This window comes from Capricornis sumatraensis, unplaced genomic scaffold, assembly GCF_032405125.1.
Source record: "Capricornis sumatraensis isolate serow.1 unplaced genomic scaffold, serow.2 scaffold3, whole genome shotgun sequence".
NCBI classification, from domain to species: Eukaryota; Metazoa; Chordata; class Mammalia; order Artiodactyla; family Bovidae; genus Capricornis; species Capricornis sumatraensis.
Window position 1 is genome coordinate 7,170,755 of NW_027184614.1, and position 24,953 is coordinate 7,195,707.

A 24,953-nucleotide genomic window follows, 5' to 3' on the forward strand; every position below is an offset into this window, starting at 1 on the left:
TCATGAATTTAAGACATTGAATGTAACAGTAGGGGCAGGAGGGAGGAACCCAGTTGTTTAGAAAGCATTTTTGGCCTATTTAGGGGCCCTTTATCAGCACATTTGATTTGCTTCTCCTACAGGATTTTACACTGTTGACATTTTCTTCTTTTCCAGAACTTTCTCCTGCTTTGCACAACTCTACTTTCTTCTACCTCTTCTAGTACCTTTTAAATCACTTCTGAGTTTCTTTCCCTGCTTCTTCTGCCTTGGCTTAAACACTGGCCTTTAGGGTCCCATCTGCTACCCTTATTTCTCTCCCTGGGTTTCTATCCTCTTCTGTACCTTCAGTATGTTGTTGATTATACAGATTCTCCCAGATCTCTTTACTTACTCACTCAGTCCCTGTATGTGGTGACATCTAGGGCTTCAAACTTAGCATGGCCAGAAATAAATCTTTTCCTAAGAAAACACTATTCTCTCATTTACTCGATCATTAAGACCTTGAATTTTCTGTCTGTCACTACTCCCCACACATGTTACCAGATCTTGATGACACTCTCAGCCTCTCTCTCCTCTGAAAACTCAGGCCCTATGGTCTTCTGTCCTCATGAGGAAGGTAGCCGCCATCCTTGTTTTGGGTTCAGCCTCTTCCAACTCCTTTTAGTCTTCTCAAATTCCTCTGGAGTGATCTTCATACAGAAATAAATGCTCTATTGCTTAAAATCTCTAAACTTGTCAGGTCTCCATTGCTCCAAAGAATAAAGTAAAAACTCAAAATGTGAAACCACTGTGATAGTTTAGTGTGACGATTCTGGAGGCAGCCACATTGGTTCAAATGTTGGTTCTGTTCTTGCTGTATGAGTTTTGCAAAGTTATTTAACAACTGTGTGTTTCTTTATCTTCATTTGAAATATGGAGATGATTGTAGTATCTATTACATAGAGTGGTTGTGAGGATTAAGTGAGTTAGTACATATAAAGTGCTTGAGGCCAGGATCTAGAATTCTTACTACTGTGTTGGCATTGTTTCTCAGTGCTTTATTATGGACCACAGGGTCAAATGGACACACACACACCCACTAAACATTGAGTTTGAAGCTTATACTGTTTGAACGCTGTTTTTAGTTCCATGTAGGGGAGGTGAGCCCATTATGGAGGAATGGTGAGGACTGCTGGTCCCTCTGTCTCTTGTGTCTTTCCTGGCATTTCCACTCTTACTTATCAACTTCTTCTACTACCTTTCTAAGTGAGAGATTGGAAAGGACAGTGTCTCCATTTTATTATAGCTCCAGGACCATTCAAATTTCCCTTGGCCCCTAGCAGCTGCCAGCTCAGCTGCTCCTTAATCTGGCTTTGATATGCCATGTACTTCTTAAGTGTACCATCTTCTAATAACTTTATATCTTTATATGTGTGCTTATTCCAGCTGTTCACAGTGCTTTTCACTTTCCTTCCATAGCACCTCCTCTGTGAAGCCTTTCTCTGCTCTTCCAGACATTCTGTTAAGCCTGCCTTTATGTTCTTTATATATACTTCCAGCCTGGTGCTTATAGTTACGTAGAACTTTGTATATGTCATATTACTCTTTGTTTATACAGCTGTTTTTCTTTTTGATTTTAGATTTCAGTCCCTTGATTACAGGAATTAGAATTCCTATTTGAATCTAACATATAGTAGGCTTGAAGCCTATTATGAATGAGTTCAATCCAGCCTGCCAAGAAGATCACAACATCTGAAAACCAGGTGCTGGAGCTCCAGACATGCACTCAGCACATGGCTGAGACACTTGTTAGAAGATCCAGGAGAAAGGGAATCTCAGATTATTGGTCTAAAATTCTTAAAATTTTCCTGTCTATATTTAGAATTCATCCCAGAAACCTGGGCTGAGTCTATAAATGGGGATCAGTCTGTGAAAGGGCTGTCTGGGGCCAAGGATTTTGGCAGAACTTGATAAATGGGTGACTTAAACACACTTGCTTCTGAGTCACAGATCTTCATTTCTTCTGCTCCTAAACCACCTTTCCTGGGAGAAGGGAGGGCTAGAAAAGAAAAGGGCAGGGGTAATCAGAAGGGAAAAGAGGATAGTCCTTATGTGGCATAAGACAGAAATGAAAAATTGTTCTGAAAGCTTAGTGTGGCTATCTTTCCAAATTTTCCCCATTGCCCATGCTGTCTGTTATAACTAAGAAATGAGAGCATCTCCTTCTGTGAGAGCACCAAAATCACAACTAGCTGTTGAATGACCATCAATAGGAGGACACTGGAACCCACCACAAAAAGATACTTCACATCTAAAGACAAAGAAGAGACCACAGAGAAATGATAGGAGGGGTGCAATCATGATAAAATCAAATTCCATACTTGCTGGTGGGTGACCTGCAAACTGGAGAACAATAATACCAAAGAAGTTCTCTCACTGTTGTGAAGATTCTGAACCCCACATCAGGCTTCCCTGCCTGGGGATCCAAGAAAGGGACTAGGAATTCCCAAGGAACTTGACCTTGAGGGCCAGTATGATTTGACTATAGGACTTCTACAGGACTGGGGGAAACAGAGAATCCAGTCTTGGAGGGCACAAACAAAAATCTTGTGTACACCAAGACCCAGAGGAAAGGAACAGTGACTCCACAGAAGACTGAACCAAAATGAAGGGTTTCCTGTTGAGGCGTGAGTCAGCAGGGGCTCACCACAGGGACTGGGACACTGGAAGCAGTAGTCTGGGATGGTCATCCTTGATGAAAGCCCTCTTGGAGGTCACCATTAACTCTACCATAGAGCCCATAGACCCCAGGGCTGGGTTGCTCAGGCCAAACAACTACCAGGGAGGGAGTGCAACCACATCTATAAGCAGATAATTGGATTAAAGCTTTACTGAGCCTGCCCACAAGAGTAAGGTCCAGTTTTTCCCACTAGCAGTTCCTCCCATCAGGAAGCATACAGAAGCCTTTTAGCCTCTTACATCAGAGGGCATACAGAAGAAGCAAGAAGAACCACAGTCCCATAGCAGCTAAAACAAAAACCACATTACAGAAAGCTAATAGGATAGAAAAGGAAGAGGAACGAGAGATCAAATTGCCAACATCCTCTGGATCATCAAAAAACCAAGAGAGGTCCAGAAAAACATCTATTTCTGCTTTATTGACTATGCCAAAGCCTTTGACTGTGTGGATCACAATAAACTGTGGAAAATTCTGAAAGAGATGGGAATACCAGATCACTTGACCTGCCTCTTGAGAAACCTATATGCAGGTCAGGAAGCAACAGTTAGAACTGGACATGGAACAACAGACTGGTTCCAAATAGGAAAAGGAGTACATCAAGGCTGTATATTGTCACCCTGCTTATTTAACTTATATGCAGAGAACATCATGAGAAATGTTGGGCTGGAAGAAGCACAGGCTGGAATCAAGATTGCCAGGAGAAATATCAATAACCTCAGACATGCAGATGACACCACCCTTATGGCAGAAAGTGAAGAGGAACCAAAAAGCCTCTTGATGAAAGTGAAAGAGGGGAGTGAAAAAGTTGGCTTAAAGCTCAACATTCAGAAAACGAAGATCATGGCATCTGGTCCCATCACTTCATGGGAAATAGATGGGGAAACAGTGGAAACAGTGTCAGACTGTTTTTTTTGGCTCCAAAATCACTGGAGATGGTGACTGCAGCCATGAAATTAAAAGACGCTTACTCCTTGGAAGAAAAGGTATGACCAACCTAGATAGCGTATTGAAAAGCAGAGACATTACTTTGCCAACAAAGGTCTGTCTAGTCAAGGCTATGGTTTTCCCAGTGGTGTATGGATGTGAGAGTTGGACTTTGAAGAAAGCTAAGCACCGAATAATTGATGCTTTTGAAGTGTGGTGTTGGAGAAGACTCTTGAGAGTCCCTTGGACGGCAAGGAGATCCAACCAGTCCATTCTGAAGGAGATCAGCCCTGGGATTTCTTTGGAAGGAATGATGCTAAAGCTGAAACTCCAGTACTTAGGCCATGCGAAGAGTTGACTCATTGGAAAAGACTCTGATGCTGGGAGGGACTGGGGGCAGGAGGAGAAGAGGACAACAGAGGATAAGATGGCTGGATGGCATCACTGAGTCGATGGACGTGAGTCTGAGTGAACTCTGGGAGTTGGTGATGGACAGGGAGGCCTGGCGTGCTGCGATTCATGGGGTCACAAGAGTCGGACATGACTGATCAACTGAACTGAACTGAACTGAACTGAATCATGATGAAAAAGCGGAAAGTTATGTCCCAGATGAAGGGACAAGATAAAACCCCAGAAAAACAACTAAATGAAGTGGGGACAGGCAACCTTCCAGAAAAACAATTCAGAGTAATGAATAGTGAAGATGATCTAGGATCTTGAGAAAACAATGGAGAAGATGTGAAGGAATGAATAGCAGAATAACTGAGGCAGAAAGATAAATGACCTGGAGGACAGAGTGGTGGAAATCACTGCCACAGAACAGAATATAGAAAGAAAAATGAAAAGAAATCAAGACAGCCTGAGAGACTTCTGGGACAATATTAAATGCAGCAATATTTGCATTATAGAAGTCCCAGAAGGAGAAGAGAGAGAGAAACGTCCTGAGAAGATATTTGAAGACAATAATAACTGAAAACTTCCCTACCGTAGGAAAGAAACTAGTTAACCAAGTCCAGGAAACACAGAGAGTCCCAGGCAGGATAAACCCATGGAGGAACACATCAAAGCACATAGTGATCAAATTGACAAAAATTAAAGACAAAGATAAAATATTGAAAGCAACAAAGGAAAAACAACAAATAACATAAAGGAACTCACATCAGGCTGATTTCTCAACAGAAACTCTACAAGCCAGAGGGAATGGCATGATACATTTAAAGTGATGAAAGGGAAGCTCCTACAACCAAGAATACTCTACCCAGCAAAACTCTGCTTCAGAGTTGATGGAGAAATCAAAAGCTTTCCAGACAAGCAAAGGTTAAGAGAATTAGGCACCACCAGACCAGCTTGAAAACAAATGCTAAAGGAACTTCTTCAGGCAGGAAACACAAGAGAAGGAAAAGACCTACAGAGAATAAACCCCAAACAATTAGTAAAATGGTAAAAGTATCATGCATATTAATAATTACTTTAAATGTAAATGCGTTAAATGCACCAATCAAAAAACATAGATTGACTGGGTGGATGAAAACGTGTGCATGTATGCACTTCCACTTACCACATCACTCTACTTGACCCCCAACTTGTATGTAATTATTTCACATTGTTCAGTTAATCATGTTACTATTATGGGCTGCAATTGTAATTATCTTTTACTCTTTGTCTATTACTTATGAAAACTGATAAACATCTTATAGTATTGTGTAGGAAAAAAGAAACTAAGCAACGAGAAAAAGAATTCTTGTTACCAATCATGGAACAAGCGTGAAATAAACTCATGTTGACAGGCTATTAGATTAACAGTTTTAGTGAAAATACTGTCATTTTCAGCCAACACTACTATCCTTTTCCCCAATGGAACCTATATAATATTTCTATAAGCTTTATATTAGATATTTTCATATATCTAGTTTAAGCAATATTTTAAAAAAGATGCATGTCATGAAACTTAAAAAAAATTAGAGCTTTTATTTTTAAGAGTCTCAATGCCAATACTTTTCCTGGGTATTATAAAGGTAATAAAAAGAGAAATATATGAAAGTTAAGTTTTGAACTCTTTTCAGGAAGAGAAGCAAGATTTGTTTACATTTTACTAAATCTTCAGTAAATCTGCTTAAATCATGGATGATATTGCCCATGTCTGCCTCATCTCCTTTTTCCATCCTTGTCAGCACTTTCACAGCATCATCTTTTAGGATTTGAAATAGCTCAAATGTAGGTATGTAGGTACTGTGTTTATATATATCTATAGATATAGGTAGGTATACACATACATACCTATAGATATAATTAATTTATAATGTTATTTAATTTGAAGCATACAACACATTGATTTGATATTTGTATATATTGTGAGATGATTGGATAATAAGTCTAGTTAACATTTATCAGCATACATAGTTACATTTTTTTTCTTGTTTGTGATGAGAACTTTTAAGATATTTTCTCTTAGCAACTTTCAAGTATACAATACAGTATTGTTATTATTTTTTAAATATAATTTATTTATTTTAATTGGATGTTAATTACTTTACAATATTGTATTGATTTTGCCATACCTCAGCATGAATCTGCCACAGGTATACACACGTTCCCCATCCTGAACCCACCTCCCTCCTCCCTCCCCGTACCATCCGTCTGGGTCGTCCCAGTACACCAGCCCCAAGCATCCAGTATCATGCATCGAACCTGGACTGGCGATTCGTTTCATATATATTATATATGTTTCAGTGCCATTCTCCCAAATCTATTAACTATATTAACTATAGTCTCCATGCTATACATTACATGTCTAGGATTTATTTTATAATCCAAAGTTTGTAATTTGCCTCTGGCAACCATCAATCTCTTCTCTGTATCATTAGAAAGTGAAAGTTGCTTACTTGTGTCTCACTATTTGCAACCCCATGGACTATACAGCCCATGGAATTCTCCAGGTCAGAATACTGGAGTGGGTAGACTTTCTTTTCCCCAGGGGATTGTCTCAACCCAGGGATTGAATCCAGATCTCCTACATTGCAGGCAGATTCTTTACCAGCTGAACCACAAAGGAGGCCCAAGAATACTGCAGTTGGTAGCCTATCCCTTCTCCAGCAAATCTTCCCTACCCAGGAATTGAACCATGGTCTCCTGCCTTGCAGGCGGATTCTTTGCCATCTGAGCTATGAGGGAAGATGCTGTATCACTAGTGTGGTTTAAAATCTATAGAGTTATAGGAATGAAGGATTAAAAAGGCAGATTCCTTATTTACAATAGGCAAGATATGGAAGCAACAGATGACTAGATAAAGAAGCACACACACATACACACATAATGGAAAGCTACTCAGCCATAAAAAAGAGTAAAATGTTGCCATTTACAACAACATGGATGGATATGGAGGGTATTAAGTGGACTAAATCAGACATAGGTAGATAAATACTGTATGGTATCACCTATATGTGAAATCTAAAATATAAAACAGAGTAGTCAATATAACAGAAAAGAAGCAGACTCACAGATATAGAGAACTAGTGGTTACAGTGGGGAGGGGGAAGGGAAGATCTAGATGGGGGTTGGGGATTAAGTGGGTCAAACTACCATGAATAAAATAAATAAGCTGCAAGGACATATTGTACATCACAGGGAATATAGCCAGTATTTTGTAATAACTATAAGTGGAATATAACCTTTAAAAATTGAAAATCACTATGCTGTATACGTGAAACTCCTGTAATGTACATCAGTTCAGTTCAGTTCAGTTCAGTTCGGTTGATCAGTCGTGTCCGAATCTTTGCGACCCCATGAATCACAGCACACCAGGCCTCCTTGTCCATAAACAACTCCTGGAGTTCACTCAGACTCATGTCCATCGAGTCAGTGATGCCATCCAGCCATCTCATCCTCGGTCGTCCCCTTCTCCTCCTGCCCCCAATCCCTCCCAGCATCAGAGTCTTTTCCAATGAGTCAACTCTTCCCATGAGGTGGTCAAAGTACTGGAGTTTCCACTTTAGCATCATTTCTTCCAAAGAAATCCCAGGGTTGATCTCCTTCAGAATGGACTGGTTGGATCTCCTTGCTGTCCTAGGGACTCTCAAAAGTCTTATCCAACACCACAGTTCAAACGCATCAGTTCTTTGGCGCTCAGCCTTCTTCACAGTCCAACTCTCACATCCATACATGACCACAGGAAAAACCACAGCCTTGACTAGACGGACCTTAGTTGGCAAAGTAATATCTCTGCTTTTGAATATGCTATCTAGGTTGGTCATAACTTTCATTCCAAGGAGTAAGCGTCTTTTAATTTCATGGTTGCAGTCACCATCTGCAGTGATTTTGGAGCCCCCCAAAATAAAGTCTGACACTGTTTCCACTGTTTCCCCATCTATTTTGCATGAAGTGATGGGACCGGATGCCATGATCTTCATTTTCTGAATGTTGAGCTTTAAATCAACTTTTTCACTCTCCTCTTTCACTTTCATCAAGAGGCTTTTTAGTTCCTCTCCAGTCTAGCGTTTCTCATGAGTTGTACATCAACTATATGTCAATTAAAAAAATTCAGATTCCTGTGAATGCTGAATCAGGAAGTCTGGTAGGTATATGCAATGGGGTTGAGTGATGGAAAGGAACATACATTTTTACCAAGTCCTCCAGATGATCTCTTTGCTCTTCTGAACCTCTCTGAGCACAGGATCATTCTGTTCCCTGGAGTTCTTCCTGCTGAATCATTTCTCATCTGCTCTCGAGGTCTTCAGTCTGGTTATGTCCACCGTTGTCTGGGCTCAGTATATGGGCCTTGGCTTGAATCCAAACAATGATTACATGAAATAATTATATTAAATACTTGTCTTTAGTGGCTAGAGTTGTGAAGAATATAGAATAAACATGGCTTTGATATATTTAAGAGCCAAGCTATATAATTATAGAGCATAACATTTGAACTATACTTATAATCTCTCAATGAAAGTTTAAAAAATAGGTTATATTTGGCTCTAGATTCTGTTAAGGACTGGCTTAACCAGCCCCATTTAGGGGTGCTCCAAAGCCACCTCTATGGGTTAGTTAAATATGTGATTACAGTACTGAGGATATTTCAGCATTTAGTCAGCCTAAAAGACTCTATAATAGTCAAAGAGAAATTAAGTTTAACTGATAAAATTGTGGAGTTTGTTTGTTTTTGAACATTTAGTAACATGAACAGTGTATGCAATATATGTAAGAAATAGTCTCTGTATAGGAACTAACAGTAGGCAAAAATCCCTAATAGTCAAATACTACTTTGTGTACTCAGGACTGTATTATTTTTTCTTTTCCTCTTTTTAAAAAGCAGGTTTATTAATATATGATTTACATACCATAGAACTCACCCATGTGAAGTATACAATCCAGTGGTTTTTAGATATTCTGTCCCTAAGAACAATGTGAACCACATCTCCAGTGGGGGTGGGGTAGAGTGAGGAATTCAAATCAAAAGGTAATTGGGATTTTGAGAGTCTTCCTAGTTGCTGTTAAAAACACATCACATGAAAGTGTCAAGCTTTTGGCTCAGATTAATTCTTTGGTATAGATTTCTTTCCTCCTTTGTTTTGCTTCCAAGGTAAGAGGGGCTGTGAATCTTTCAAAAGACCACAGGAATTCCTAAAACTTTTGCTGTTGTTTTAAAATTTGAGATGATCATCCCAAAGTACATTATTTGGTGGTAAAATCTGAAAAAGAGCAGATTTAATTTTTTTATAGGAAAAATGTCGAAGTGGTTGAAGGGAATTGGAGAAATAGTATACAAAACTTGGAAAGAAAATCTACCACTTTTCTTGAGTTGAACCGCCATAACGAAGAACCATGTTCGGCTTAGCTATTTTCTTTTCTCCTTGTCTTATCATTATTATTAACAAGTTCAGATGGAGATGTACCCATATTTGTAAATGATTTGTATGCTGTCATACAAAGAAAGAAAACTGGTAGCTTTTAAATAGAACTTTTAAGGAAATAGAAATATTTTTTATTATAAGTCTGAGAAAGATAGAGATGGGGAATGCTCCTCTTTTCTTTTTTCTATGAAAACAATCACAGAGTGCTTGGAATATGACAAGATTTCAGTTGTTATTGTTCTTACCTTTTATGTCTTTTCTGTCAAGTGACCCACCAATGAATGCCACATTTAGAATCCTTTTAACCTCTAATCTTTAATACAGCTTGCTCCTGAGACGAAGGCTGTCATTCATTGGATTATGGATATTCCTTTTGTGCTCTCTGCCAATCTTCATGGAGGAGACCTTGTGGCCAATTATCCATATGATGAGACACGGAGTGGTAGGTGTTCTTCCTGTTTCTCTAATTAATTCAAGGTTTACAATTACTTTACAAGGGTTTATTGAATGATTTCTGTGATATTCTTTTGAGGAACTGATTGTTCACTGATTTTGCCTATATAAATACATCTGTTGAACTGGAATATCCTCTGTTTCATGTGGCACTGCCATATATCTGGCAAAAAAGGACTGTAATTAAAAAAAATTTAAATGAAGAGAAACGTAATCACTTAGGTAAGAGAAAGGGAAAAAACAGAAGTTGTGAACTTGGGTAACTCGGATTCTGGTAAATGGAGGAATAATGGATCTATGTAGCTTTATGTACAAGACAGCTTAAAACTGAAGGCAAACTTTTAGAACTCCATCAGGGGCCCATGAATATCTCTGCGTGTGTCTTATTATGCATTCACACTTCTACAATTGGAAGTGTTTCTTGGTGGTGTCAGGGAGAAGAAGTGATGCTTTGATTTTATTTAACTAGTTTTAGCTGCACTCAATATACCAGCAAATTTGGAAAACTCAGCAGTGGCCACAAAACTGGAAAAGGTCAGCTTTCATTGCAATCCCAAAGAAAGGCAATGACAAAGAATGCTCAAACTACTGCACAGTTGCACTCATCTCACATTCTAGTAAAGTAATGCTCAAAATTCTCCAACTCAGGCTTCAGCACTACGTGAACCATGAACTTCCAGATGTTCAAGCTGGTTTTAGAAAAGGCAGAGGAACTAGAGATCAAATTACCATCATCCGCTGGATCATGGGAAAAGCAAGAGAATTCCAGAAAAACATCTATTTCTGCTTTATTGACTATGCCAAAGCCTTTGACTGTGTGGATCACAATAAACTGTGGAAAATTCTGAAAGAAATGGGAATACCAGACCACCTGACCTGCCTCTTGAGAAATCTGTATGCAGGTCAGGAAGCAACAGTTAGAACTGGACATGGAACAACAGACTGGTTCCAAATAGGAAAAGGAGTACGTCAAGGCTGTATATTGTCACCCTGCTTATTTAACTTCTATGCAGAGTACATCATGAGAAACGCTGGACTGGAAGAAACACAAGCTGGAATCAAGATTGCCAGGAGAAATATCAATAACCTCAGATATGCAGATGACACCAGTCTTATGGCAGAAAGTGAGGAGGAACTAAAAAGCCTCTTGATGAAAGTGAAAGAGGAGAGTGGAAAAGTTGGCTTAAAGCTCAACATTCAGAAAATGAAGATCATGGCATCCGGTCCCATCACTTCATGGAAAATAGATGGGGAAACAGTGGAAACAGTGTCAGACTTTATTTTGGGGGGCTCCAAAATCACTGCAGATGGTGACTGCAGCCATGAAATTAAAAGACGCTTACTCCTTGGAATGAAAGTTATGACCAACCTAGATAGCATATTCAAAAGCAGAGATATTACTTTGCCGACTAAGGTCTGTCTATTCAAGGCTATGGTTTTTCCAGTAGTCATGTATGGATGTGAGAGTTGGACTGTGAAGAAGGCTGAACACCGAAGATTTGATGTGTTTGAACTGTGGTGTTGGAGAAGACTCTTGAGAGTCCTTTGGACTGCAAGGAGAGCCAACCAGTCCATTCTGAAGGAGATCAACCCTGGGATTTCTTTGGAAGGAATGATGCTAAAGCTGAAACTCCAATACTTTGGCCACCTCATGCGAAGAGTTGACTCATTGGAAAAGACTCTGATACTGGGAGGGATTGGGGGCAGGAGGAGAAGGGGACAACAGAGGATGAGATGGCTGCATGGCATCACTGACTCGATGAATGTGAATCTGAGTCAACTCCAGGAGTTGGTGATGGACAGGGAGGCCTGGTGTGCTGCGATTCATGGGGTCGCAAAGAGTCGGACACTACTGAGCGACTGGACTGAACTGAACTAGTTATAGCTAATCTTTAGACACAGCAAACTTTAGCCAGATAGATATTCTCGGCTTAATTTTTGTTGTTTCAAGAAATTACCTACTTTGAATCAATTTTCAGGAGACTTTGAAGAGTTAGGTCTTTGTAATACAGGATATTGTTGTTGTTTAGCCTCTAAGTCATGTCTGATTCTTTGTGACCCTGTGGACTGCACCATGCCAGGCTTCCCTGTCCTTCACTGTTTCCAGGGAGTTTGCTCAAATTCATATCCATTGAGTTGGAGATACCATCCAACCATCATCCTGTGTCATCCCCTACTCCTCCTGGCCTCAGTCTTTCTTAGCACCAGAGTCTTTTCTAGTGAGTCAGCTCTTCGCATCAGGTAGCCAAAGTATTGGAGCTTCAGCTTCAGCATCAGTGTTTCCAATGAATATTTAGTGTTGATTTCCTTTAGGATTCACTGGGTTGACCTTCTTGCTGTCCAAGGAACTCTTGAGAGTCTTCTCCAGCACCACAATTTGAAAGCACCAACACAGGAAACTTGAAATTTAGACTTAATGGTTTGTCAATAGCTGGGAAATTTAAAGACTGGCATATTTGATAATACAGAATAAGAATACTGTGTACCAAAATAGATGTTATTTATTTCAGTAGTAGGAGGTTTTTAAAAACTGTAAATTCAGATACTGAAAAATATGTGTGACAGTGGTTCACAGTGCCTAGTGGATTTGTACAGGTGCAATTTATAAAATAAAAATTTTAATAATGAAAATCTCCTTACTGTCTTCCCAAGTCCAATTTACTATGTGCTTATCTCTTTTCTTGTGAAGCTTTCAATTCACTAGAAGAAAGTACATTCTACTCAATTTTTACTTTGCAGTGTCAGCAGTGGACCTTATGAAACCTGAAAGAAAACTAAGTGTAATTGTTGAGTACTTAAGCCTTCACTCCTTTCCCATAGTGATGTAGCTAAAAATGCATCAGCAGGAGATCAACACTAAATCAATCTTCAGAAAACATGCAGTACTAGTTGGTTTGTGTCAGTTTCTTTAGTGTTGTGGCTTTATTTTCCAGGTAGTGCTCACGAATACAGCTTCTGCCCAGATGACGACATCTTCCAAAGCTTAGCTCGGGCATACTCATCCTTCAACCCCCCGATGTCGGACCCAGATCGGCCCCCATGTCGCAAGAATGATGATGACAGCAGCTTTGTAGAAGGAACGACCAATGGCGCTGCATGGTACAGCGTGCCTGGAGGTGAGTTTCCCTTTCACTCTTCATGTGAATAGTGACTTAAAAAAAAAATTACCATTTATATTTAGCTTTTGAACTGTGGTGTGGGAGAAGACTCTTGAGAGTCTCTTGGATTCCGAGGAGATCCAACCAGTCAACCCTAAAGGAAATCAGTCTTGAATACTTATTAGAAGGACTGATGCTGAAGCTGAAACTCCAATAATTTGGCCACGTGATGAGACGAACCGACTCATTGGAAAAGACCCCGATGCTGGGAAAGATTGAAGGCAGGAGGAGAAGGGAACGACAGAGGATGAGATGGTTGAATTTGAGATGTAGAAGAGATGTAGGAAAGGAACTGAAGATATCCACTGGGAAAATTCAAGTTGAACACTTAATTACCCTAGTTTTCAAATTCTGGCCTTAGGGAACAACATACCATCATGATTATATGTTAGTCACGCTTTGCCATATGTAAATGTATATTTTAGAGGGCTGGCTTTGGTCTTTAGCATATCTTGGTTCATATACCTTTTGTTTTTATTTAATAAGTTCCACTTCATATAGGATGTTTATTTTGTATTCATTAATGCAGTAAGTACTATTATCAGTTCAGGAAGCACTACACATTTTATTGAGTCTGGACATGGAAAAACTCACCTCAGCACAGCTGGATGAAGCAGTTCTAGACATCAAGGCAGCTCTTATGGCTCTCTGTTCGAATATAAACTTTGAAGAGCTCTCACTTTTCTGGCTACCTAGATCACTCACAGTTGTGTAGTATCACCTTTACTAAGGATAAAGAGTGAAATGTAAAGATACCGTTTTTTTCCTCAGCCTAAGAACAATTTTCCGTGGCCCACCTGAAAAGAAAAGTGAAAAGAGAATTAGGACAGTAGCAGTAGTGGCTAATTATAGGACTTGGTTTGTTTAATATGCTTTTTTTTTTTTTTTTTGGTTGAATTATGTCCTGATAAATATATTCTTTCAGATATTTTTCTTTCTTATATGTGTTTATCTTGTTTTATTTAAAATTGAGGTAGTTCATGTAAAATATTATGTAAGTTACAGGTGTACAACATAGTGATTCAGATTTTTTAAAGGTTGTCCTCAATTTCTTTGTGTTCAATTGCTCAGTTATATCTAACTATGTGTGACACCATGGACTGTAGCCCACCAGGCTCTTCTATCCATATGATTTTTTCAGGGAGGGATATTGGAGTGGGTCGCCATATAAAATATTGGCTATCTCCCCTATGCTATATATCCTTGTAGCTTATTTATTTTATATGTAATAATTTGTACCTCTGCTGCACTCAATAAGTTAAATAATGACAGTGACAATATACAGCCTTGACGTACTCCCTTTCCTATTTGGAACCAGTCTGTCGTCCCATGTCCAGTTCTAATTGTTGCTTCCTGACCAGCATATAGGTTTCTCAAGAGGCAGGTCAGGGGGTCTGATATTCCCATCTCTCTCAGAATTTTCCACAGTTTATTGTGATCCACACAGTCAAAGGCTTTTGCATAGTCAATAAAGCAGAAATAGATGTTTTTCTAGAACTCTCTTGGTTTTTTGATGATCCAGTGGATGTTGGCAATTTGATCTCTGGTTCCTCTGCAATTTCAAAAATCAGCTTGAACATCTGGAAGTTCATGGTTCATGTATTACTGAAGCCTGGGTTGGAGAATTCTGAGCAATGATGCAGAGCACATCATGAGACATGCTGGACTGGAATCAAGATTGCCAGGAGAAATATCAATAACCTCATATATGCAGATAATACCACCCTTATGGCAGAAAGTGAAGAGGGACTAAAAAGCCTCTTGATGAAAGTGAAAGAGGAGAGTGAAAAAGTTGGCTTAAAGCTCAACATTCAGAAAATGAAGATCATGGCATCTGGTCACATCACTTCATGGGAAATAGATGGGGAAAGAGTGGAAGCAGTGTCAAACTTTATTTTGGGGGGCTCCAAAATCACTGCAGATGGTGACTGCAGCCATGAAATTAAAAAACGCTTGGAAGAAAAGTTATAGCATATTGAAACTAGATAGCATATTGAAAAGCAGAGACATTACTTTGCCAACAAAGGTCCATCTAGTCAAGGCTATGGTTTTTCCAGTGGTCATGTATGGATGTGAGTTGAACTGTGAAGAAAGCTGAGTGCTGAAGAATTGATGCTTTTGAACTGTGGTGTTGGAGAAGACTCTTGAGAGTCCCTTGGACTGCAAGGAGATCCAACCAGTCCATTCTGAAGGAGATCAGCCCTGGGATTTCTTAGGAGGGAATGATGCTAAAGCTGAAACTCCAGTACTTTGGCCACCTCATGCGAAGAGTTGACTCATTGGAAAATCTCTGATGCTGGGAGGGATTGGGGGCAGGAGGAGAAGGGGATGACAGAGGATGAGATGGCTGGATGACATCATGGACTCGATGGACGTGAGTCTGAGTTAACTCCAGGAGTTGTTTATGGACAGGGAGGCCTGGCGTGCTGCGATTCATGGGGTCGCAAAGAGTCAGACACGACTGCGAGACTGAACTGAACTGAACTGAACTGCACTTAATATGCCAGCAAATTTGGAAAACTCAGCAGTGGCCACAGGACTGGAAAAGGTCAGTTTTCATTGCAATCCCAAGGAAAGGCAATCAAAGAATGCTCAAACTACCACACAATTGCACTCATCTCACATGCTAGTAAAGTAATTCTCAAAATTCTCCAAGCCAGGCTTCAGCAATACGTGAACCATGAACTTCCAGATGTTCAAGCTGGTTTTTGAAAAGGCAGAGGAACCAGAGATGAAATTGCCAACATCCACTGGATCCTGGAAAAAGCAAGAGAGTTCCGGAAAAACATCTATTTCTGCTTTATTGACTATGCCAAAGCCATTGACTGTGTGGATCACAATAAACTGTGGAAAATTCTGAAAGAGATGGGAATACCAAACCATCTGACCTGCCTCTTGAGAAACCTATATGCAGGTCAGGAAGCAACAGTTAGAACTGGACATGGAACAACAGACTGGATCCAAATTGGGAAAGGAGTACGTCAGGCTGTGTATTGTCACCCTGCTTATTTGACTTATATGCAGAGTACACCATGAGAAACTCTGGGCTGGAAGAAGCACAAGCAGGAATCAAGATTGCTGGGAGAAATATCAATTACCTCAGATATGCAGATGGCACCACCCTTATGGCAGAAAGTGAAGAGGAACTAAAAAGCCTCTTGATGAAAGTGAAAGAGGAGAGTGAAAAAGTTGGCTTAAAGCTCAACATTCAGAAAACGAAGATCATGGCATCCGGTCCCATCACTTCATGGGAAATAGATGAGGAGACAGTGAAAACTGTGTCAGACTTTTTTTTTTTTTGAGGCTCCAATATCACTGCAGATGGTGATTGCAGTATGAAATTAAAAGACGTTTACTCCTTGGAAGAAAAGTTATGACCAACCTAGATAGCATATTCAAAAGCAGAGACATTACTTTGCCAACAAAGGTCCATCTAGTCAAGGCTATGGTTTTTCCTGTGGTCATGTATGGATGTGAGAGTTGGACTGTGAAGAAAGCTGAGCACTGAAGAATTGATGCTTTTGAACTGTGGTGTTGGAGAAGACTCTTGAGAGTCCCTTGGACTGCAAGGAGAACCAACCAGTCCATTCTAAAGGAGATCAGCCCTGAGATTTCTTTGGAAAGAATGATGCTAAAGCTGAAACTTCAGTACTTTGACCACCTCATGCAAAGTGTTGACTCATTGGAAAAGACTGACGCTGGGAGGGATTGGGGGCTGGAGGAAAAGGGGATGACAAAGGATGAGATGGCTAGATGGCATTACCAACTTGATGGACATGAGTTTGAGCAAACTCCGGGAGTTGGTGATGGACAGGGAGGCCTGGCGTGCTGTGTTTCTTGAGGTCGCGAAGAGTCAGACACGACTGAGCAACTGAACTGAACTGAATTTCCTACCCCTATCTTTCCCCTCCCCTCCCTGCTCTCCCCACTGGTAACCACTAGTTAGTTCTCTATATCTGTGAATTTTTTTTTTTCTTTTTCTTGTTGTTGTTATATTCACTGCTTTATTTTTTAGATCCCATGTATAAGGGATATACAGTATTTATCTTTCTCTGTATGACTTATTTCACTGGGCATAATACCCTCCAAGTCCATCCACGTTGTTGCAAATGGCAAAATTTCATTCTTTTTTATGGCTGAGTGGTGTTCCATTGTGTGTATATACCACATCTTCATGCACTCATCTGTTAATGGACACTTAGGTTGCCTTCATATCCTGTCAAGTGTAAATAATGCTCCTTGAATGTTGGGGTGTATGTATATTTTTGAATTAGTGTTTTTTTCTCTTTTTGGATGTATGTCAGGCTATATGGTATTTCTATTCTTAGTTTGTTCAGAAAGCTTTATGCTGTTTTCTGTAGTATCTGTACCCATTTGCATTTCCTACAACAATGTTGGAGGGTTCTTCTCTTCATTCTTGTCCACTGATGTTATTTGTGTTCTTTTTGAAGATAGCCATTCTGACAGGTGTGAGGTGATATCTCATTGTGGTTTTCATTTGCATTTTTCTAATGACTAATGATGTTGAACATCTTTTCATGTGCCTGTAGGCCATCTGTGTGTCTTCTTTGGAAAAATGACTATTTAGGTCTTTGGCCCATTATTTAATCAAGTTTTTTTTTTTTTTTAATTTATCTTGAGTTGTATGAATTCGTTACATATTTTAAATATTAGCTCCTTATCCAATATATGATTTGGAAATACTTTCTCTCATTCCTTAAGCTGCCTTTTCATTTTGTTGACTGTATCTTTTGCTGTGCAGAAGCTTTCAGTTTGATGCAGTCCCACTTATTAATTTTTGCTTTTGTTAATTGTATTAAGTTGGTGCAAACAAAACTGTTTCAGACTGTGAATTTTAAATTATTATAATTAGGCTCGAATACATGTTTATAAGTCAAAATAGGAACCTTTACAATCAACACGTTTTTGCCAACAAGAAATGTTTGTTTATTCCTATAACATAAAAATCCATGCTTTGGTATTCAGCAAACTCTAGGAAAGCTTTTTCTGTCTTTTGCTGGTTGTGGAAGCATTTTCTTTGTAAAACGTTATTGAGATTGATAGTTTACGGTGTTTGGTGCCAAGTTTGTGGTCTCCGAAGGAGAAGATTTAACTCTGGGACCAACACAGTCTCAGTCACTCAGAGCTTTGTGCAGCAACATTTTATATACAGTGATAGGACAGAGAAAGCTTCTGACATAGAACCTTCTGACATCAGAAAGGGGTAGAAAGAGTATCCAACTCACTAGTTGAAGCAGAGCATTATACACTTTTCAACTGGCTGCTGAGACTAGATAAAAAGAATACCTCAAGGTTGTAAAAGTTCTATCAGACCCTCTCCCAAGGCATGCATCCTGAGATAACTTCAGTACAAGATTAGCCAGAAGGAATAAGTTCCTGGCAACATATTTATGGATGATATATATTGTTACTGAGAAACAGTTTCCCAGACAAGATTTGTTACAATTATAATCATTAACATAGAGCCTAAGAAAAGCATAATGGGTGTCTAAGAAAAGCATTTTCTCCGAGTAAAATGTATGGCTGCTGTATATTCATTAGCTCCAGATCTAAAGAAAAGCCAGTTCTTTTGGGCAAGAAACATTGTTGCACAAGGCTAAAGGAAAGCTCCAGTGAAAATGTTCACCTTCTCCTTAAAGGGCCCTGGACTGCCTATCAACCTGCCTAAGTTAACTCTTTCAAGATGCTTGAAGAAGTGGTAGATGGTTGGGAAAAAGTCAGATGAATATGGTGGTGGAGGCCAAACTTCATAGCCCAATTCATTCAACTTTTGAAGCATTTGTTGTATGATGTGTGGTTGGGTGTTGTCATATAGAAGTATTGGGCCCTTTCCATTGACCAATGGCAGATGTAGGAATTGCAGTTTTTGGTGCATCTCATTGATTTGCTGAGCATACTTCTCAGATGTAATGGTTTTGCCAGGATTCAGAAAGCTGTGGTGGATCGGATGGCAGCAGACCACTAAACAGTGACCATGATCTTTTTTTTTTGATGGAAGTTTGACTTTAGGAAGTGCTTTGGAGCTTCTTCTTGGTCCAACCACTGAGCTGGTTATTGCCAGTTATTGTCGTGTAAAATCCACTTTTTGTTGCACATCACAATCTGATTGACAAATGGTTCATTGTTGTTATGTAAAATAAGAGAAGATGTCGCTTATAAAATGATTTTTTTAATTTTCAATCAACTCACTTACTGAACTTTTTCACCTATTCAGTTTGCTTCAAGTGCCTCATGACTGTAAATGATTGATGTTGAGTCTTCATCAATTTCTCATGTAGTTGTAAGAGGATCAGTTTTGATGATCTTCTCAGTTGGTCATTGTCAACTTCCAAAGGCCAGCCACTGTGCTTCTCATCTTCAAGGCTCTTGTCTCCATTGTCAAACTTCTTGAACAACTGCTGCATTGTATGTTCATTGTGAAGAAAGCTGAGTGCCAAAGAACTGATGCTTTTGAACTGTGGTGTTGGAGAAGACTCTTGAGAGTCCCTTGGATGGCAAGGAGATCCAACCAGTCCATTCTAAAGGAGATCAGCCCTGGGTGTTCTTTGGAAGGAATGATGCTAAAGCTGAAACTCCAGTACTTTGGCCACCTCATGCGAAGAGTTGACTCATTGGAAAAGACTCTTGATGCTGGGAGGGATTGGGGGCAGAAGGAGAAGGGGATGACAGAGGATGAGATGGCTGGATGGCATCACCGACTCGATGGGCATGAATTTGAGTGAACTCCGGGAGATGGTGATGGACAGGGAGGCCTGGCATGCTGCGATTCATGGGGTCACAAAGAGTTGGACACGACTGAGTGACTGAACTGAACTGAACTGAACTAGCAGTTCCTGTGCTAAATGCATTGTTGTTGCAAGTTGTCTCCACTGCTTTATGACCCATTTTGAACTCAAATCAGAAAATCACTCGAATTTGCTTTTTGTCTAACATCATTTCTATAGTCTAAAATAAATATAAAATAAACAGCAAGTAATGTCATTAGCAAAAAACATAAAGCTAGATATTGTGCAGTAAAATGATGTATAACATAACCACATTTATTTAAGAATGTATTCCAGTATCAAATGACAAAGTTCAACAATGCAAAACCACACTTTTGCACTAATCTAATACTTTTGGTATCATGGCCCCCAAATTTAGTTAAGAACAATGTTGGGAGCTTTTTTCTCTGTTTCCTTCTAGGAGCTTTACAGTTCAAAGTCTTGAATTTAATCCTTTAACCTATTTTAAATTAATTTTTGTGTAAGATAAAAGTCCCATTTGTTGCTTTTACAGGTATGTATCAAGTTTTCCCAAAACTTTTTATTAAAGAGACTATCTTATTTCCATTGAGCATTCTTGGCTCTGTTGTCAAATATTCATTTCATTTCAGTTCAGTCGCTCAGTCATGTCCAACTGTTTGCAACCCAGCAACGCAGCACGTCAAGCCTCCCTGTCAATCACCAGCTCCCAGAGTTCACCCAAACTCATGTACATCGAGTCGGTGATGCCATCCAGCCATCTCATCCTCTGTCATCCCCTTCTCCTCCTGCCCCCAATCCCTCCCAGCATCAGTCTTTTCCAATGAGTCAACTCTTCGCATGAGGTGGCCAAAGTATTGGAGTTTCAGCTTTAGCATCATTCCTTCCAAAGAACACCCAGGACTGATCTCCTTAGTTGGCTGTATACATCAGGGTTTATTTCTGGGCTCAGTCTTGATTTTGTTTAGTATATGTGTTTGTTTTTATGCTGATACCAAACTGTTTTGATTATTATAGTTTGGTAGTATGTTTTGCAATGCAGGAGGCCTGGGTTCGATCACCTAGTTGGGAAGATCCCCTGGAGTAGGAAATGGCTACCCACTCCAGTATTCTTGCCTGGAGAATTCCATGGACGGAGGAACCTGATTGGCTACAGTCCATGGGGTTGCAGAGTTGGACATGACTGAGTGACTAACACTTTCACTTGTCACTTGAAATAAGGAAGTTCTTATTTTTCCTTTGTTCTTTTTTTTTTTGTTGTTCAAGGTTGTTTTGGCTATTCAGTATCTTTTGTGTTTCTATATGCATTTTAGGATTTTTTCCCACTAGCTTTGTGAAAAACGTCATTGGGATTTTGATAGGAATTGTATTCAATAAATAGATAGTTTGAGTGCTATGGATATTTTAACAGTATTAAATTTATGAACATGGGATATCTTTCCATTATCATTGTACCTTCTTTCTTTTCTTTCTTTCTTTCTTTCTTTTTTTTTTTTTTTTAATCATTGTCTTATAGTTTTCTTTGTTTAGCTCTTTCATCTCCTTGGTTAAATTTGTTCCTAAGTATTTTATTGTTTTTGTTGCTATTGTAAGTGAGATTGATTTCTTTATATGTTTGTTGGATAGTTTTTTGTTAGCAGATAGAAATGTAACTTATCTTTATATGTTGATTTGGTATCCTGAGACTTTAATGAATTATTTTATTAGTCCAAATAGTTGTGTGTGTCTGTGTGTGTGTCTGTGTGTGTGTGCTTGGTAGTCTCTAGGGTTTTCTATATATAAAGTCATATCATTACAGACAGATAAGTTTACTTCTTCCTTTCTAACGTGTGTCTTTTATTTATTATTCTTGCCTCATTTCTCTGGATAGGACTTCTAACACTATATTGAATAGGAATGGTGAGAGTAGGCTTCCTTGTCTTGTTCTTGATCTTAAAGGAGAAGCTTTAAATCTTTCAACATTGACTATGTTAGTTGTGGAATTGTCATATATGGACTTTATTATGTTAAGGTATGTTCCTTGTCTACCCAACCTGTTGAGAGTTTTTATCATTAAAACATGCTGAATTTTTTCAGGTGATTTTTCTTCATATTTTGAAATGATCATTTAATTTTTATCTTTCATTCTATTAATGCAGTATATTATATTTGTTGATTAGTCTTTGTTGAACCATCCTTGCATCCTAGGGATAAATTTCACTTGGTCATGGTGTATGATGTTTTTTATGTGCTGTTGAATTCAATTTGCTAATTTTTATTGAGAATTTTTGCATCTTTATTCATCATGATAATTAGCCAGCCTGTAATTTCTTTTTCTGTAGTATCCTTATCTAGCTTTGAAATCAGCATTACGCTGGACTTGTAAAAAAACGTTTGAGAGTGTCCCCTTCTCTTCAGTTTTTTGGGAAGATTTTGATGAGGATTGATGTGAATTCTTCTTTAAATGTTTGGTAGAATTCACCAGTGAAACCTTCTGGTTCTGGGCTTTTCTTTTTAGAAAGTTTTTGATTAATGATTCAATTTCCCTACTAGTAATTGATTTGTTTTGATTTTCTGTTTCTTCCTGGTTCAGTCTGGTAAGTTGTATGATTCTGGGAATGTATTCATTTCTTCTAGGTTGTCCAGTTGTTGGCTTATAATTGTTCACAGTGTTTTATGATCCTTTGTGTTTCTATGGTATTAGTTGAAATTTTTCCCCTTTCTTTTATTCTTGGTAAATCTAACTAAAGCTTTGTCTGTTTTATCTTTTCAAAAACCAGTCATGTGTACCCATGGCTGATTCATGTCGATGTGTGGCAAAAAATATCACAATATTGTAAAGTAATTATTCTCCAATTAAAATAAATAAATAAATTTAAAAATAAATAAAACCATAAAGAAAACAGTCCTTAGATTTATATTTTCTATTGTTATCCCTGCCTCTATTTCGTTTATTTATGCTTTGATCCTTATTATTCCCATCCTTCTGCAACTTTGTGCTTGATTTGTTCATTTTCTAGTTTTTTGAAGTGTAAGATTAAATAATTTATTTTACATATTTCTTTTTTCTTTAAATGTGAGCATTTGTCATAATGAGCTTCTTTCTTAGGATTGCTTTTGCTACATCTCATAAGTTTTGGTAGGTTGTGTTACTGTTTTCATCTGTTCAAGATATTTTGGTTTCCCTTTGGCTTGTTCAAGAGTGTGTTGTTTACTTTTCTACATGTTTGTGAATTTTCTAGTTTTTCTCTTGTTATGATTTCTAGTTCTGTACCATTGTGATTGGAAAAGATAGTTGGCATGATTTCAGCCTACTTTAGTCTGCTGAGATTTGTTTTGTGACCTATGATATGATCTCTCCTAGAGAATGTTCCATGTATGCTTGAGAAGAATGTTTATTCTGCAGCTGTTGAATGGCTTGTTCTGTATGGCTATTCAGTTCAGTTCAGTTCAGTTCAGTCGCTCAGTCGTGTCCGACTCTTTGCGACCCCATGAGTCGCAGCACGCCAGGCCTCCCTGTCCATCACCATCTCCCGGAGTTCACTCAGACTCACGTCCATCGAGTCCGTGATGCCATCCAGCCATCTCATCCTCGGTTGTCCCCTTCTCCTCCTACCCCCAATCCCTCTCAGCATCAGAGTCTTTTCCAATGAGTCAACTCTTCGCATGAGGTGGCCAAAGTACTGGAGCTTCAGCTTTAGCATCATTCCTTCCAAAGAAATCCCAGGGTTGATCTCCTTCAGAATGGACTGGTTGAATCTCCTTGCAGTCCAAGGGACTCTCAAGAGTCTTCTCCAACATCACAGTTCAAAAGCATTAATTCTTTGGTGCTCAGCCTTCTTCACAGTAATATAAAGTATAGTTCAAGGCCAGTTTTTCCTTGCTGAGACTGTATGGATGATCTAGTTATCCATTACTGGAAGTAAGATACTGAAGTCCCCTACTGTTATAGTACTGTAATCATTCCTCTCTTCAGGCCTATTAGTATTTGCTTAATATATTTAGATACTCCAATGTTGAGTGTTTGTGTATTTTTGATAGTTGTATCATCCTTTGATGAATTGACCCATCTATCAAAATATAATGGTATTTGTCTCTTATTACAGTTTTTGGCTTAAACTGTATTTTGTCTGAGAAAAGTACTGCTACCTCTTCTCTCTTCTGGTTTTCATAAGCACTGAATATCTTTTGTCATCTCTTCACTTTGAGCTTATGTGTGTTCTTAAACCTGAAGTGAGTTTCTTGTAGGCACCACATAGTTGGGTCTTGTTTTTTTAAATCTATTCAGCTACTCTAGGTCTTTTGATTAAAGAATTTAATCTGTTTACATTTAAAATAATTATTGATAGAGAAGGCCTTGCCATATTGTTTTTCTGTTTTGAAGTTACCTTGTTCCTTTCTTCTTCTCTTGCTCTCTTTCTTTGTGAATTGATGATTTTCTACAATCGTATGCTTTGATTATTTTCTCTTTACTGTTTCTGAATAGGTTTTTGCTTTGTGGTTACCATGTGGCTTACACAAAACATCTTATAGTGTAATAGTCCATTTTAGGCTGTCAACAACTTAACTTTGATTGCAAGCAAAAACTTTATCCCACATTTTATGTTTTGATGTCACAATTTACATCTTTCCATTTTGTGTATCTATGAACAGATTATTGTAGCTATACTTATTTTTAATATTTAAAAACTTTATAGTAAAGTGAATAATACACTTTCATATTACAGTACTAGAATATTCTCAATCTGACTATATACTTACCTTTACCAATGTGTTGTATGTTTTTATATGTTTTCATATTACTAATTAAGTCTCTTTGGCACTAAGCTATGCCACCTTAGGGAAGGAGGTAATACAGGTAAAGTGAAACTGCTCCTCTTCCTCACTTCAACATGTCCAGTCTTGAATTTTTTTCTCCAATAGTGTGCTTTAACTTTTTTTTCCATTAGATTCCTGAACTTCCACAAACACATTCTATTCATGGGTAATTGTTAAAATTTGTATTTTTGGGGAGAGGGAAGATAGTAGAAAATTCCTGCTTCACCTTTTTGATGATGTCACTCTCCTGTTGTCTTTGAAGTTGATTCCAGCACTGTGGAATGTGGCTGATACTTGCTTTAGGACTATA

At 38.7% G+C, this 24,953-nt stretch overlaps 1 protein-coding gene across 1 annotated transcript in view; it reads left to right on the forward strand.

Moving 5' to 3' along the window:
* Positions 1-24,953, forward strand: part of LOC138072337 (carboxypeptidase E) — a 149,080-nt gene that overhangs the window by 106,124 nt on the left and 18,003 nt on the right. Inside the window, exons 4-5 of the mRNA XM_068963445.1 lie at positions 9,796-9,913; positions 12,858-13,040. Of these exons, the coding sequence (XP_068819546.1) occupies positions 9,796-9,913; positions 12,858-13,040 (301 nt within the window). The remainder of the gene's footprint in view (positions 1-9,795; positions 9,914-12,857; positions 13,041-24,953) is intronic.